Source organism: Tupaia chinensis, unplaced genomic scaffold (assembly GCF_000334495.1).
Source record: "Tupaia chinensis unplaced genomic scaffold, TupChi_1.0 Scaffold000600_1, whole genome shotgun sequence".
Lineage (NCBI taxonomy): Eukaryota > Metazoa > Chordata > Mammalia > Scandentia > Tupaiidae > Tupaia > Tupaia belangeri.
Window position 1 is genome coordinate 8,031,803 of NW_006160117.1, and position 15,128 is coordinate 8,046,930.

The 15,128-nt window shown below is 36.7% G+C and overlaps 1 protein-coding gene across 1 annotated transcript in view; it reads right to left on the reverse strand.

The window, feature by feature from the left end:
- The window catches only part of DMD (dystrophin), a 1,496,890-nt gene that overhangs the window by 889,097 nt on the left and 592,665 nt on the right, over window positions 1–15,128 (reverse strand). The window contains exon 18 of the mRNA XM_027775723.1: window positions 5,041–5,205. Coding sequence (XP_027631524.1) covers window positions 5,041–5,205 — 165 coding nt within the window. The remainder of the gene's footprint in view (window positions 1–5,040; window positions 5,206–15,128) is intronic.

The window sequence follows — 15,128 nt, forward strand, 5'->3', positions numbered from 1 at the left end:
TTTTCACCCTCTGCATCACGATCTCATTGATTATGTTTCTCAGCTTGCTAAGGGTTCTGTGAGGTGATTTTCAAGATGAATATTGCTATTTGCAGGATTTCCTGAATAGGAATATTTCGGGAGTAAATTGCACAAACCAAGCAATGTGCAGTCAATTTTCACTCCAGCATAAACAATGTATTAGAACAGAGCCCTTAAGGCTTTTTTTTTTTATTTGGGTTTCATTACACAGCTAGCTGCATTTCATCAATAAGCATAAAGTACCAAGCAGGCAAAACTGAGGCTCACAGAAGGTATTACATATATTTCAAACAGGTGCTCAGGGTTTGACTTGAGGAAACAAATGATCAAATGGCAAGACCTCAGGCTTTTCATTTCAGGGGTAGCCATGTTCACCATGGCTGGATGAAGAAAGTTTTTTTTTTTTTTTTTTTTTTTTTCTAGGAAATGGCACCAGAGGCCTGGGTGCTTCTACTTTCTTTGCATTAATTAACTCTTAAGCTTTTTTGTTTTTGTTTTTGCTAGAGGGTGCACACACTTGCCAGAGTGAGACAGAGAGACAGAGAGAGAGGAAGAAGAGAAAGCACCCTCCAATGGGCAATGGTCACGCCACAATCCTCTCTACTCTATCTCTTCCTCCTTTGGGTATTTTGAACACATACACACAAATGCCTCACACGTTTCCCAAGCTTCTGGGCCTGGACTCAAACCATGTGCTCAGCCATGAGGGAATCTGTCTCTCAGCCATGAGGGATCTGGCTGCCTTAACCACCGGACCATGGAACAAGCCCACTCTTAAGTTCTTTTTAAAGGCAGTTCTGTAGCTGAACCCATAGCCTAGTAGTTATGGAGCTGAATCTCATGTAGCTGATTATGGTTCAAATCCTAGCCCTGGGTACTTGAAAAACATACCAGGCACATGTATGTCCTTGCCTCAAATCCTGAGGGGATGGAGAAATAGAGAAAAGATTACACTGTGACCATGGATCATTTGGAAATGGTTTATCTTTTATTATCCCATTATTTTCTGTGAGCACATGTGTCCTCTGGGTATTAAAAATGAATAAATAAATAAAGGCCATTCCTTTTATGGTGTTAAAAAAATTAGTATGTCCTCAAAATTGTTTACCAACTTTATTTTTGGTATTTCTGTAGTTTAAAGTTATGCAAAGACCACTTCCCCATCTTTTTTTCATTTTAAAAATGTTTAATCTCTTTAAAAAGAAGGCTACACTAGCTATAAAGATTAAAATCCCATATCTTGAAGCAGAATAACTCTGTGCAATCTTAATAAATCATTTATTAGACACTGAATAGAAAAAGAAGCTGGACAAAGAGGGATAAAGAACTAGGTAAGATATTAAATCATTCACAGAGGTTACCACTTCTTGAGTAGAAGCTAGAAGTTTGAGAATTATTGGGAGAAACTCTCAAGTTATCATATATATAGTTTTATGTTCTTTTTTTGCCTTGGATACAGCTACAAGCTGAAGAAAAAGGCTAATGGAATATTTTTGAAATCTGCACTCCAGAGATGAAAAACTCAGAATATGCACAGAGGATTGAAGCCAAGGAGTTTCCTGCCAGGGATAAAGCAGCTACCTCTCCCCTTGGTGATTTAGACCAAACTGCAGGAGGTGAGTATCATGACACTCTGAAACTACACACAGCAGTGAGAGCAGTGCCTTGTAGCTTTGATAAAGGAAAATGATTAACACAGCTGAGAGTGGCTTTCACTCCAAACTGCAGGAACCCCTTTGGCAGAAACCTATGGGCCATGGAGAAAGACCCAATGTGGATTTTCAATATTTGAGAACCAATGGTGGGTGGGACACAGGCTGGGAACTAAAGTCACTGTGGTTGAGTCAACAGGCAGGCTTCATTTGTGTCAGAGGATTTTGTTATCTTTTCTCTTAAATGTATTCCACTAACAGAGCTAGCTAGTATTGAGTATATTTTTCATTATTTTGATGAAGATGTACATCTTAACCAGAGATTATATTAAAAAGTAAAGGAATGTGCTTTTATCTGTGAGTTACCAAAGGCTATTTCTGATTGGGAGAAAAAAAGTTTATGGCCTTTCCTCTTTGCAATACTAAATCAAGGACTTTTCCAGAATATACTGTATCCAAGATAATTGAGAATCTGGCTGAGGATATTGTGTATTGGGCCAAGTAACTGTGCTTCACTGTTCAAATTGTTTATTGAGTAATGAACAAAATCAGTATTGGTGAGCCTGAGTTGTACTGGTGAATAAGAAGTAGTAAAATACCTCTGAGGAGATAGAAAAACTGCAGGGATCCTAGAATGAATGGCTTTTCTGAATTGATGATGTGCTTAGCACTTATCCAGACTTGCCCCTTGTGACCACACATGAGTCCAGTATGACTAGAGCAATCAAAAGGCATGCCTTAAAGTCAAAACCTACTCTGTGCCATTAATATACAGTCTGTGCTGTTACTCATCCTATGTACTGTTGCTTTCTCTCTCTCTTTTTTTTTAATTCATTATAGACCACATGTGCATGTGGGAGAGAGTCAGTCAGAGAGAGGTACCTTCCACAGAGGTCTGTCATGCCTCAACCTCCTTCCTCTAGCATGCTGGTATTTTGGGCATGTGCATACAGATACTCAGTATGTCTTTCAGGCTAATTGAGATAGGGAGTCAAACGGAGGTCTACATGTGGCTTCCAGTTCAACGGTCCAGAATGTTACCACCTATGCCACAGAGGCTGGACCTTGCACATTTTCTTAGAGCTATCTTAATTTGTTGCTGGGTAAAACGTACTGTGATTTATGAGTTTAATCATCAGACTAAAGTCAGGACCATGCCAGTGGCTGAGCAGGCTTGGTTTTGCAATGGCAAAAGGTGATCTACTTGTGACGTACACAATGGCATGTTCTGGTAGCTATCAGGATGGTAGATACAAATATTAGAGAGAAGTAAGTTAAAAATAAAGGAATAAATATTGAAAATGTAACTCATTTTAGTTGTAACAAACTTCTCTCTCTCTGTCTCTGTCTCTGTTTCTCTCTCTCTCTTTTTTGAGAGGTTTTTGTTATAGGGTGCATGCGCTCACAAGAAAGATAGAGACAGAGACAGAAAGTGAGAAGTCACCTCTCAGAATCTTGGGCACACATGCACACACGCCATTGTGAGTTTAAGCCACCAGGTCTGGGAGTCGAACTGTGGTTGACTATGTGGGAGTCTAATGACATAGCCATCATGCCAACTGCTGGTCCCTATCTCTTTTTATTCTCACTCAGGCCCATCTTTCCAAAACTTTCATTTTCTATTCTCTAGAAGATTCTCACAATTCCTGTTCTCTCTGCTCTCTTTTCCACCAAACTGTCAACTAAATGGGAAAAAAAGAGTTAGATTTTTATAACCCTGGTAAGTAAATACATTTTAAAATTTCAGTTACTGAGTTAAAAGGAAAACTTTACTCAAAGACATGATTTATATTTTTTTAGTCTGAAATTGCCAAATATTACATTAAAAAGTAGGTTGTGCTTTCCATTGAATTTGTTTATTTGATGGCTATTTAAAAATTCTAGCTCATAGGGACCAGCAGTTAGTGTAATGGCTATGTCACTGGACTCCCATGTAGTCAGCCACGGTTTGAGTCCTGGACCAGGTGGCTTAAACTCATGCCAGGCGCATGTGGGTGCGTGCCCAAGATCCCAAGAGGAGAATGGAGGAGAAGGGATTGTGGAATGGCCATCCCCCCGGGGGGTGATTTCTCGCTTTCTGTCTCTTTGTCTCTCTTTGTCTTTCTAGTGAGCACACGCGCCCTATGGCAAAAACCTCTCCCAAAAAAAAACAAAAAACAAAAAAAACAAAAAAAAGATTCTCTCCCATTAGGAGATGCAAAACAGAGCATCATGTTGGGTCCTGAGGCTAGGGGGTGTTTGGAAGGAAATGGTGGAACTCAGATAAAAAAAAAATGGTGCCCTGCATACTCAGTAAGCAATATAATGAAGTATTCAGATATATAAAATTTTAAGTAGATCAGAAATCCTAACACAGATTCAAACTCTGCTTGGGGTAGGGTGGAAAGCTTTGAGGAGACAAATGACTTTGAATTCACTCTTGAAGTATGGAGGAAAATATATCATATCAAATCAACGGAAAGAAATCATTTGAAGAAGAGAAAAGAACACAGGCATGGCACGAAATCACATGGAGGTGACGTTATCATAGAATTTGACGCAGCTACAGTGTAAGGGGAGGTTGCTGGTAGAATGAGAGGATGTAAAGGTTCACTAGACATTATTTTCCAGGTATCTGCTTTCCAAAATGTGTTCAATTTTATATAAAGTGCAGTTAAAAAAGGGACGAAAATGGATCATAATAACAAATATGATGCAGGTATCCTAGTGATATGAATTTAATGAAGACATTATTTCTAGTACATGCTGGAAGAAAAAACAAAATGCTAGTCAGATAATAAAAATTATAATGATAACAACAGTGGCAATGATGATGAGAAAGATTTGCTGGCTGGCCAAACTTTAGTCAGAACTTTCTCCTAGGCTGGTCTGTGCATTGTATAAAATTCAGTTTTAGGATAAAGCTCTGCTAAGGCAATTTAGCAAGAATCTCTCATCCTCTATCTTTGATCATCCCTGATATTTGATTGGGTTACAACCCTGGACCTTCCCCCCACCCCAGAAGCTGTCTGATCACCCTGGCCTGTCTCTAGCAAGAATCCTGTTACCCAGAATCTCCCCCTCCCTGCTGATATTTCCTTTAGTAACTTTTCATCTGCTGATCTCCTCCCTGCTCCTTGGCTATAAATTTCCACTTTCCTTCACTATATTCAAAATTAAGCCCAATCTTTCTCTCCTACTGTGAGATCCTGTTGCAGTGGTTCTTGTACCTACCAAGATGTTCTGGAATAAAGTCTTCCTTATTGTGCTTTAACAAGTACTGAGTTTTTTTTCTTTAACAATGATTATAATGATAATGAATGAGAAATTTAATTCAGTGATATTGCTCTTCTTCTGGAAAACAATATTTCATGCAAAAAGTCCCTACCTTAATGTCAAATGGTCCTGTTTGATTTGGTTGGTTGTAAATTTCCAACTGATTCCTAATAGGAGACAGCCACAGAAGCAGATGATTTAACTGCTCTTCAAGCTGCCCAAGGTCTTTTATGCGAGCCTCAATTTCTCCTTGTTTCTCGGGTAAAGTTTTGGAAACCTGTAAGGAAAAAAAAGTATAGGTAAATAGTCCCCAGGGTATTAATAAAATACATTAAGAAGTATTTTCAAAAGTGATTTCTCATAAAGAGCTATACAAATGTACTGATTTTGATATTTTTAAGAATCATTTCCTTTTTATTCATTATTTATTTTAAATTTGATCAGAGAGAGAGAGAAAGGGAAAGTGAGAAAGCAAGGCATCAGGACTCAAACTGCAGTCAGTCCTGTGGGAGTCCAGCACCTTAAGCACCACACCACCTGCCGGCCCATGGATTTTGCTATTTAAAGGACATAATATTGGTTACTTACATACACTCCATGTTAGGATTTAGTTAATATATTAGAAATCACTCCATAATATTCCTCAAAATTGACACGTTTTTAAAGACATGAATGCCTTTTTGGAACTTCAGAATACACACCTACACAAATACACACCCACCCCCCATTGATAAAAGTAAAGGGAGCACATTGTTTCTTTACCCGCTCACTTACTACACATGCTACACATGATGGTATGTTGCGTATTATATGCCAGACATGCTGCCTTTGTAGTTACAAAAATGAATAAGCCAAGGTATTCAGCATTAGTACCAGATGTATGACACACATCTCCTAAATCTCGACAGAATGATTTATATTCCAAGAGCATCATAAAATTCAAGCCAAACCAATCTATAATTTTTGTTTGTTTAACAATCGCTTTTCCCACTATACTTGCTTCTAGATTTCTTTTATATTAAGGAAAATTGTACAATGAAATCCTCTTATGCACGAGGAAAATTGATGAGGTAAGCATTTTTGTAAGCTGTAGTTTACAAGCCTTAGTATAACCAAGTAAATCAGAAGCAGATGATTGGGATGAAAAGTAAAAAGAACATGTGGATTAGAATAGAATATGACAGAATGGTTATAGGTTATTTTTATTAAGGGCTTAGTGTACACCAGACATCACACTTGGAGTATCACATTGCTTTCTTTAATCCATCCATATAGCTACTATTATTATTCCAATTTCACATGGATGATGACATTGGGACATAGAAATTTTAATAGCTCAGGAAATAGCAAGATACGGTATTAAACATTATGGAGTTTAGAGGTAGGCTGTTTGGACTTAAATCCTGGTACCAGGACTTCTTCAATATTTTCACTCACTTTTCTCTAATTCTTAATGCTTCTCTCTATATTAAAGACAATAACAGTACTTGCTTCTTTGGGTTACTGTAAGGACTGAATAATCCATGAAAATAGATTAAAGCAATATTCTGCATGATAGTGAATGACAATAGAGTCATTAAGTGTTAGTGATTGTTGTTCAGGCTCAATTGTAAATAAATAGCCAGGATAAACAAGGCTAAAGCCCTTTTCTCCTGAATATCAAATATTTAAAACTAATATCTGGGAGAATGTAAACTTATAATGACAACTCTACAATATTATTAATCATACTATTCTAATAACATATATTGGGTTGTCTGGAAAGTTATGACACATTTTTGCATAGAAAAATATGTCATGACTTTCCCAATGACTTAATATATAATATTATATGATAATATGAATAAAATATAACTCCATTAAATAACAACATTCTGATAGTATGAATAATAATAGAGAATGTTTTAAAGGTAAACTAGATAAGCACATTAATATCTAATGCATAATCTAAATGCCACATATTTTGGAACAATTGTTTTAGATACTTTTTGAAGAATTCACTAATGAATATAATGTTCCTTAACTGGACCCAGGGATTGTGGGGTGAAAAATTCATCTGGTATGTTGTAATAATACACAGTGATTAAATATAAAAAATAAAAATAAAACACAATGTCTGTCTTTCATTGTTGGCTTACTTGGCATTAAATATGTATTAATCTACTTTTGGGTCTAATGGCAGGTCTCATTGATTTTGTGGCTTGTGTTGTGTTTTATCAGTTCATTTATCTACTCTTGGCCATTTGGTTTGGTTCCATGGCTTTGCAATGGTGGATAGTGCTAAAGAGGCGTAGACATGCAAGTGTCAAAAAACAAAGAAAAACGGATACATTCGTGGATAAAATAACTATGAAAATTACTAAGCCAATTAACTGACTGATGAAGAGAATTTCCACAAAAATCTTACCATAGGTAAGCAATGTATACATTGTACTATGCTGTAAGTACATTTACCCATGTTATGCAAAATGCATGTGAATGCTGGAGTATAGGGTTAACACCCAGCACGGGCTAATGTGGGTCAGCTTGGGACTTCCCCTAGGCTTTCACAACAATGTTTCCTTGAAAACACTAACTGAAAATGAATCAGACATGTTTGGACTGCCTTTGTTGTGGAGAACTATACCTTATTCAGGAAAGCTGTGAGTTGGAATACAGGCCCTGGGCGTATATGACGAAACACTGTATAAAAGATTGATTGGAAATAGGGATATTTCAGGTGACCTACACACATCTTGCTTTCATTGCTAGCATCAGTCTTTTCCCGTGCGGGTAAGGGGTGAAAGTAGCGTAGCGCTCAGGTAGCCTGGAATGTTTGTCTAAGAATAATGAATCCTGATTCTGTATCAACTTTGCTTGACTTGTATCCTGCTATAAAGCTAAGTAAACACAGTATTAGAGGAAGGCCTATTTGTGTTTCATGATTTCAAATACATAACTGCATCTGTGGTGCTGAACTGTCTCTGCGTGTGTGTGCATGTGTGTGTGTGATAGAGGGAGGGAGCGGGGGAGAGAGATGGGAAGGAGAAGGAGAGGTGAAATCGCAAATGTCATTTTATGTCTGTAATACATAATCTAGTAATATCCTCAGTTTATTTGTCTAGCATTTAAAAGGAGGTAACTAAACATTTTATTTTTATGGGATCATTTTCTGCTTACAAGTACATGTAAAAAACCTTTTAAACCTTCAAATAACAGCATCTAAGAGCCTTTAGATTCTGAAGCTACTGGAGATAATAGCCATCATATTTCCCTGAAATCTCTAAAACTGAGCAATGAACTCCTTTTTATCTGATCACAAAATAGTTCACGTTTCATTTAGCCTTCATGTATATAACACAGAAATTTGTATAGCATCAACTAAGATTGTTGGTTTCCTTCTCATATTTCCAACCCATTCCTTTTGGATTATAGAGGTAGAACAACTCTTGGCAGACAATAGTGCAATGGGTAAGATTTGACTAATATCTGAGATAATTAAATGCTAGTCTATAATGAAGCAGTTTTCAGCTTAAGTTGCATTAGGCATATTCTCACATACCCTGTGCTTCAGCCACTGTCTAACATTTACCTTAGACTACTTAATTTCTTATTTATATTGACTGAGATTTGATTGCTGGACAAGCTGGGTTCCTACACAAGACAGACTTTCACTAACTATCAATCAAATCAAAGACAATTTCCAAATTCAGTATTAATATTTTTTCTTTCTTAAGATTTTGCCATAGGACACGTGTGCTCACTAGAAAAGAGAGAGACAGAGAGAGAGCGAAAGGGAAACTGAGAAATCACCTCCTTCCTGGGGAGATGGCCATGCCACAATCATTTTTCCTCCATTATCCTCCTACTTTCACTAACTATCAATCAAATCAAAGACAATTTCCAAATTCAGTATTAATATTTTTTCTTTCTTAAGATTTTGCCATAGGACACGTGTGCTCACTAGAAAAGAGAGAGACAGAGAGAGAGCGAAAGGGAAACTGAGAAATCACCTCCTTCCTGGGGAGATGGCCATGCCACAATCATTTTTCCTCCATTATCCTCCTGGGATTTCGGACATGCGTGCACATATGCTTGGCATTATTTTCAAGCCACCAGGTCCAGGACTCGAACTACCATCAGCCATGTAGAAGTCCAGCACCTTAACCACCATGCTACTGGGACCAGCAGTTAGCATAATGGCTATGTTGCTGGACTCCCATGTAGTCAACCACGGTTCAAGTCCCGGACCCGGTAGCTTAAAACCAGGGTGCATGTGCATGCATGCCCAAGATCCCAAGAGGAGAATGGAGGAGAAGGGATTGCGGCATGGCCATCCCCCCTGGGGGGCAATTTCTTGCTTTCTGTCTCTCTGTCTCTCTCTGTCTCTCTGGTGAGTGCACATGCCCTATGGCAAAAACCTCTCCAAAAAAAAACCACTATGCCACCTGCTGGTCCCAGTATTAATATTCTTCAATGTAAGAAGCAACATAAGTATACAACCACATAACAAATACAAGTTGTATCCTCAATTTAAACAGCTTTAATTAACAGAAAAAGTTACTAGTAAACTGGACTAGGTAAAAATTGAAAGTGTCTGCATGATCAAGGGAGCCATCGTCAAAGTCAAAGGACAAATGAAAAATTGCAAAAAAAAAATATTTGTGACTCACATCTCAAATAAGGGAGTAATTTCTCTAACACAAATAAAAGGGTTTCTACAAATTAATAAGAAAAAGGCCTACAAGCCAAAATAAAATTGTACAAAAGATAAGGACAGTTCACAGAAAAGAAAATACAAATGGATTTTAAGCACATGAAAAGAAGCTTAACCTTTGTCGTAATGAGAGAAATGAAAATGAGGACATAATCTATTACACTAGCAAAAATCCAAGTCTGAAAAGATACTGTGTGGCCAAGACTGTGGGATAACTCTTATCTAAAGCCATCAGTCAAAACTGCTCTTGGATCAGCAGTTAGCGTAATGGCTATGTCGTTAAACTTCCACGTAGTTGATGGTGGTTTGTGTCCCAGACCCGGTAGCTTAAACTCACGCCAGGCACGTGTGCATGCATGCCCAAGATCCCGAGAGGAGAATGGAGGAGAAGGGATTGTGGCGTGGCCGTCCCCCCTGGGGGGTGATTTCTCGCTTTCTGTCTCCCTGTCTCTCTCTGGCGAGCACACGCACCCTATAGCAAAAACCTCTCAAAAAAAAAAAAAAGCTGCTCTGATTATCTTCCTATGACAATATCAAGATCTCCTGGGGCCAGCAGATGCCATAGTGTTTACATTGGTGGACTCCCTCATGGCCAACCATGGTTCAAGGCCAGACCTGGTGGCTTGAAAGTCATGCCAGGCACATGTGCATGCATGCTCAAGATCCTAGGAAGAGAAGGGAAGAAGGGATTACAGTGTAGCCATACCCTCTGGGGGCTGATTTCTCACTTTTCCTCTGTCTCTGTCTTTTTTTTTTTTCAGTGAGCACATGTACCCTAAGGAAAAACCTCTACCAAAAAATAAAGACCTTCTAACACATAATTTTTGTGCCCCTTCCTTCAAAACAGTTCAGAGGAACTGATGGTTTGTTCTATGTAGTCCATGGAAAAAGATAATAGGTGTGAGTAATCAATTACGTGATTAAGAGTAAGTTTTATATCAATTTCTATGTGTTTTAAAATAATTTACTTTTATATTTACTATTTCACATTCTTACAAAAATATTGATACAAACACTTGACTAGTAAAATACATAATTTTTCTTAATAATCGTTTTAAATATTAGAAAGCCATGCTCTTCATATAACATGTTCCCTTTGGTGAAAGAAAACAATTGGGACCAGCAGTTAACGTAATGACTAAGTTGCTGAACTCCCATGTAGTCGACCGCAGTATGAATCCCGGACCTGGTGGCTTAAAGTCAAACTGGACGTGTGTGTGTGCGTGCCCAAGATCCCTGGAGGAGAATGGAGGAGAAGGGATTGTGGCCATTCCCTCGGGGGGGGGGGGGATTTCTCGCTTTCTGTCTCTCTGTCTCTCTCTGTCTTTCTGGGGAGCGCACACGCCCTATAGCAAAAACTCTCCAAAAAGAAAAAAGAAAGAAAACAATGAAACACATTGAAATCTTTTATTTGTTAATTTAGTATCTAACTGAATCTTGACCCTATCTCACATAAGATTGGGAAACACATTGAAATCTTTTATTTGTTAATTTAGTATCTAACTGAATCTTGACCCTATCTCACATAAGATTGGCTTCCTTATTCTTTCAAATTCCAAATATTAATTTTGAATGTGCAAAAAATTAATATTAAGATAGAGATGTTTGATTTAGAAATAGATAGCTATTAAATATTTACTTCATACCTTACAAAAAAATATTCTAGAGAAATTAAATTCTGAAGTATAAAAGATAACAATAGGACCAGAATAAAACATGGATGTGGGGAACACTTCAGAAAATAGTGCAAAAAATATTGAATACAATATTTGTATTGTTCAATAGAAATTAAGCCAACAAGCAAAATCAAAATAAGTGAAAACTGAGAATACTTGCAGTATCTCTCAGACAAATAATAATAGTTTAATTATGTGATAAAATATTGCAAAGAATGAAAAATCTAAGAGAATTTCCTGGGGAAACTGGATAAAGAACCTAAGAAACTGATTAAAAAAAATGTAGATAGCCAATAAATAAGCAAAATGTCTAAACACAAAATAATCATCAAAATGTAAATTAAAAGAGCAAGAATATACCATCATTCATTTATTATACTGGCTTCTGTAAAAGACATTTGTCAAAGTTCTATAAAATAAACAATCTTATACCACAAAACAAAAGTCCTACCCCCAACAAACAACAACTAAAATTTTTTTACCCCCAAAACTAAAAACATTACCGAGAAATATAAGAAAACATACACCAATAAAGGAATATACGTTGATCATGTGTCAATAGGTCCTATATTATAAAGATATCAGTTCTTCTCAAATAATCTGAAAATTCAATGCAATCCCACTAAAAATCACAACAGCTAATTTTTAATAGAAATTGAAAGGGTAGTACTAAAAATTCCAATTCTAACACTTATATGAAAGTGCAAAGGACTAAGAATATCCAAGGCAATCTTGAAAAATGACAATGTTCAAGGTTTATCACCAGATATCAATATTTGTTTTAATTTAGTCTGCATGCTATTGATGTGAGAACAAATACACTCTATACAGCGACTTAATGCATGTCAGTGATTCCACTTTAAGTGAAAAGAGGATGATCTTTTCAATACCTAGTACATGATTAATTGGACATTCACCTGAAAAAAGAATGAATCTTGGGACCAGCAGTTAGCGTAATGGCTATGTCACTGAATTTCCATATAGTTGACCACAGTTTGAGTCCCAGACCCGGTGGCTTAAACTCACGCCGGGTACATGTGCGTGCATGCCCAGGATCCCAGGAGGAGAATGGAGGAGAAGGGATTGTGGTATGGCCATCCCCTCCCCCGGGGGGTGATTTCTCGCTTTCTGTCTTTGTGTTTCTCTCTGTCTCTCTGGCAAGTGCACGTGCCCTATAGCAAAAACCTCTCAAAAAAAAAAAAAAGTAAAAAAAAATGAATCTTGACTATTAATCTACAACATATGCAAAGATAAAATTACAGATCGTTTGTAGACCTTAATGTAAAAGGCACAACAACAAAGTTTCTAAAATAAAGTATAGGAAAAATACATTAATGATTTTAGAGTAAGTGATTGTTTTTTAACACCTAAAAAGCACTCCCCATAAAGAAAAAGACTGATAAGTTGAGCATTTATTAAGAAACCATACTCAGAGAAAAAAGCAGAGCTTAGATTGTAAGAAGATATTTACAATAAATTCATCTGACAATGGACTTGTATCCAAAGAACTCCTATATCTATAGGAAAAAAGACAACTAATATTTTTAAGTGGATAAAACATTTGCCCGAGGACCTCATGTGAAAAGATATAAAAATGTCATTGATCATCAAAGAATGGTAGATTAAAACAGAATGGCTAAAAGGAAAAAGAACATAAATACTTTCTATGAGGATGTGGAACAGCTGGACTCTCATACACTACGAGTGAGGACAAGTTGTATAACCACATTGTAAAACTATTTTGTAATTATTTCCAAACCAAATATACACATATATGATGCAGCCCTTCTGTTCCCAAGTAGTTGAAAACAAAGGTGTATACATATGTATTATAGAAAGGGTAGATACACCGTAACAGCATGATTCATAAGAACTCCATGCTACACACAACTTAAATGCTTATAAACAGTACAATGGATAAACGGTGGCATATCCATCATCAGAATACTGTACAGACATAGAAAGGCACAGAAGAATCTCACAAAAATAATACTAAACAAAAGAAGTCAAACAGAGGAGCATATACTGGATAAATCCATTTATATTGATTTCAAAGATAATCAAAGGCAATCTCTGTGTTAGAAGTCACAAGAATGCTTACCTTTGGGAGAGTGTGGTGGTTGGGAAGTGGTTAATAACTAGAAAGGGGCATGAGCATGGCTCCCAAGGTAATGTAATCTGATTCTTGATGTGAGCAGTAGTAACATGGGTATGCTAAATTTTAAAAAATCCATCAACTCCTATTTTTACGATTTGTGCACTTCCCTATGCATCTCTTGTGCTTCAATTTAAAAGATTACAAGAAGCTATTTTAAAAGTCTTAACAGTGTTCATTCTCTTTGACCCTAAAATTCTACTTCTGTGAATTTTCTTAGGGGGACATAAAAAATGTAGAGACACGTGACAGAAATGTTCAATTTTGTGACTTGCACTAGTGAAAAACTGAAAAAATATCCCTCCAAATGTACTCAGTAACATTCGTATGATGGAATACATTGCATTCATTTAAGTACATATCACAAAAGATATTCTATTACATTGAAAAATATTCAAGACATCTTATTTAATAACAAGTTTATGCCACACTTAAATTATATCTGTGATTTTCCTTTTTTAAAAAAAAGAATTATTTCATTGTATTTATTACTGTTATTATTTATTTTTAATTTTGCTACAACGCACATGTGCTCACTAGAGAGAGACAGAGAGAGAGAGAAAGTAAGAAAGTAAGACATCAGGTCCAGAACTTGAACCATGATCTGCCATGTGGGAGTCCAGTGCCTTACCCACACACCACCTGCTGGCCCCATGTCTTTGATTTTTTATGTATGTTTTATATAGCAATATGTATAAATAGCAAAGGACCTGAATAGACATCTCTCAAAAAAAAGAAAAACGATATATTGGGACCAGTAGATTGTGTAACAGTTACATCACTGGACTCCCAACAACTGAACTCCTAGTCAACCCATGGTTTGAGTCCTGGACCTGGCAGCTTAAAACTCATGCAGGCGCATGGGTGTGTGCGTACAAAATTCCAAGAGAAGAATGGAGGAGAAGGGATTGCAGTGTGGCCATCACCCCCTGGGGGTGATTTCTTGCTTTCTCTTTCTCTCTCTGTCTCTCCAGTGAGTGCATGTGCCCTATGGCAAAAATCTCTCTCTTAAAAAACATATACATGGCAGAGGGTGAGAGATAGGGAATCGGGATGGCAAAACAAAAGCAAAATATACAGGAAACAGGAAATGGAAAATAATTTGTTGACAATAACACATATGTTGATGTGCTTGATTGAGCCAATATACAGTGTATTCTGGATGGGAAATCTTATTTTGTATGCTAATGATGTATAGTGAATGAATGTAAATAGATAAATTTAAATTAAAAAATAGAAAAAAATATACAAATGGAAGGGTTTACGAAAATGCTCAATATTAATGATCACACAGGGAAATGCAAATTAAAGCCACAATGTTACCTTGCACCTACTAGAAGGGCTATTATAAAAAAGATGAAAGATAACAAGTATTGATGAGGATATGCAGAAAAAAATAACTTGTACATTTTTGGTAGCAATGCAAACTATTGCATTGTCAGAAAAGTTATGACATATTTTTGTTTTCTATGCAAAAGTGCATCATGACTTTTCTGAGGACTCAGTAGTATTGCCATTATGGAAAACAGTATGGAGATTCCTATAAAATTAAGAGTAGAATGATCATATGATCCAACAATCCTGCTACTAATTATAATATCCAAACGAAATCAAATAAAATTAGTATCCTGAAGAGATATCTGTACTCCCATGCTCATTAGAGCATTGTTTAA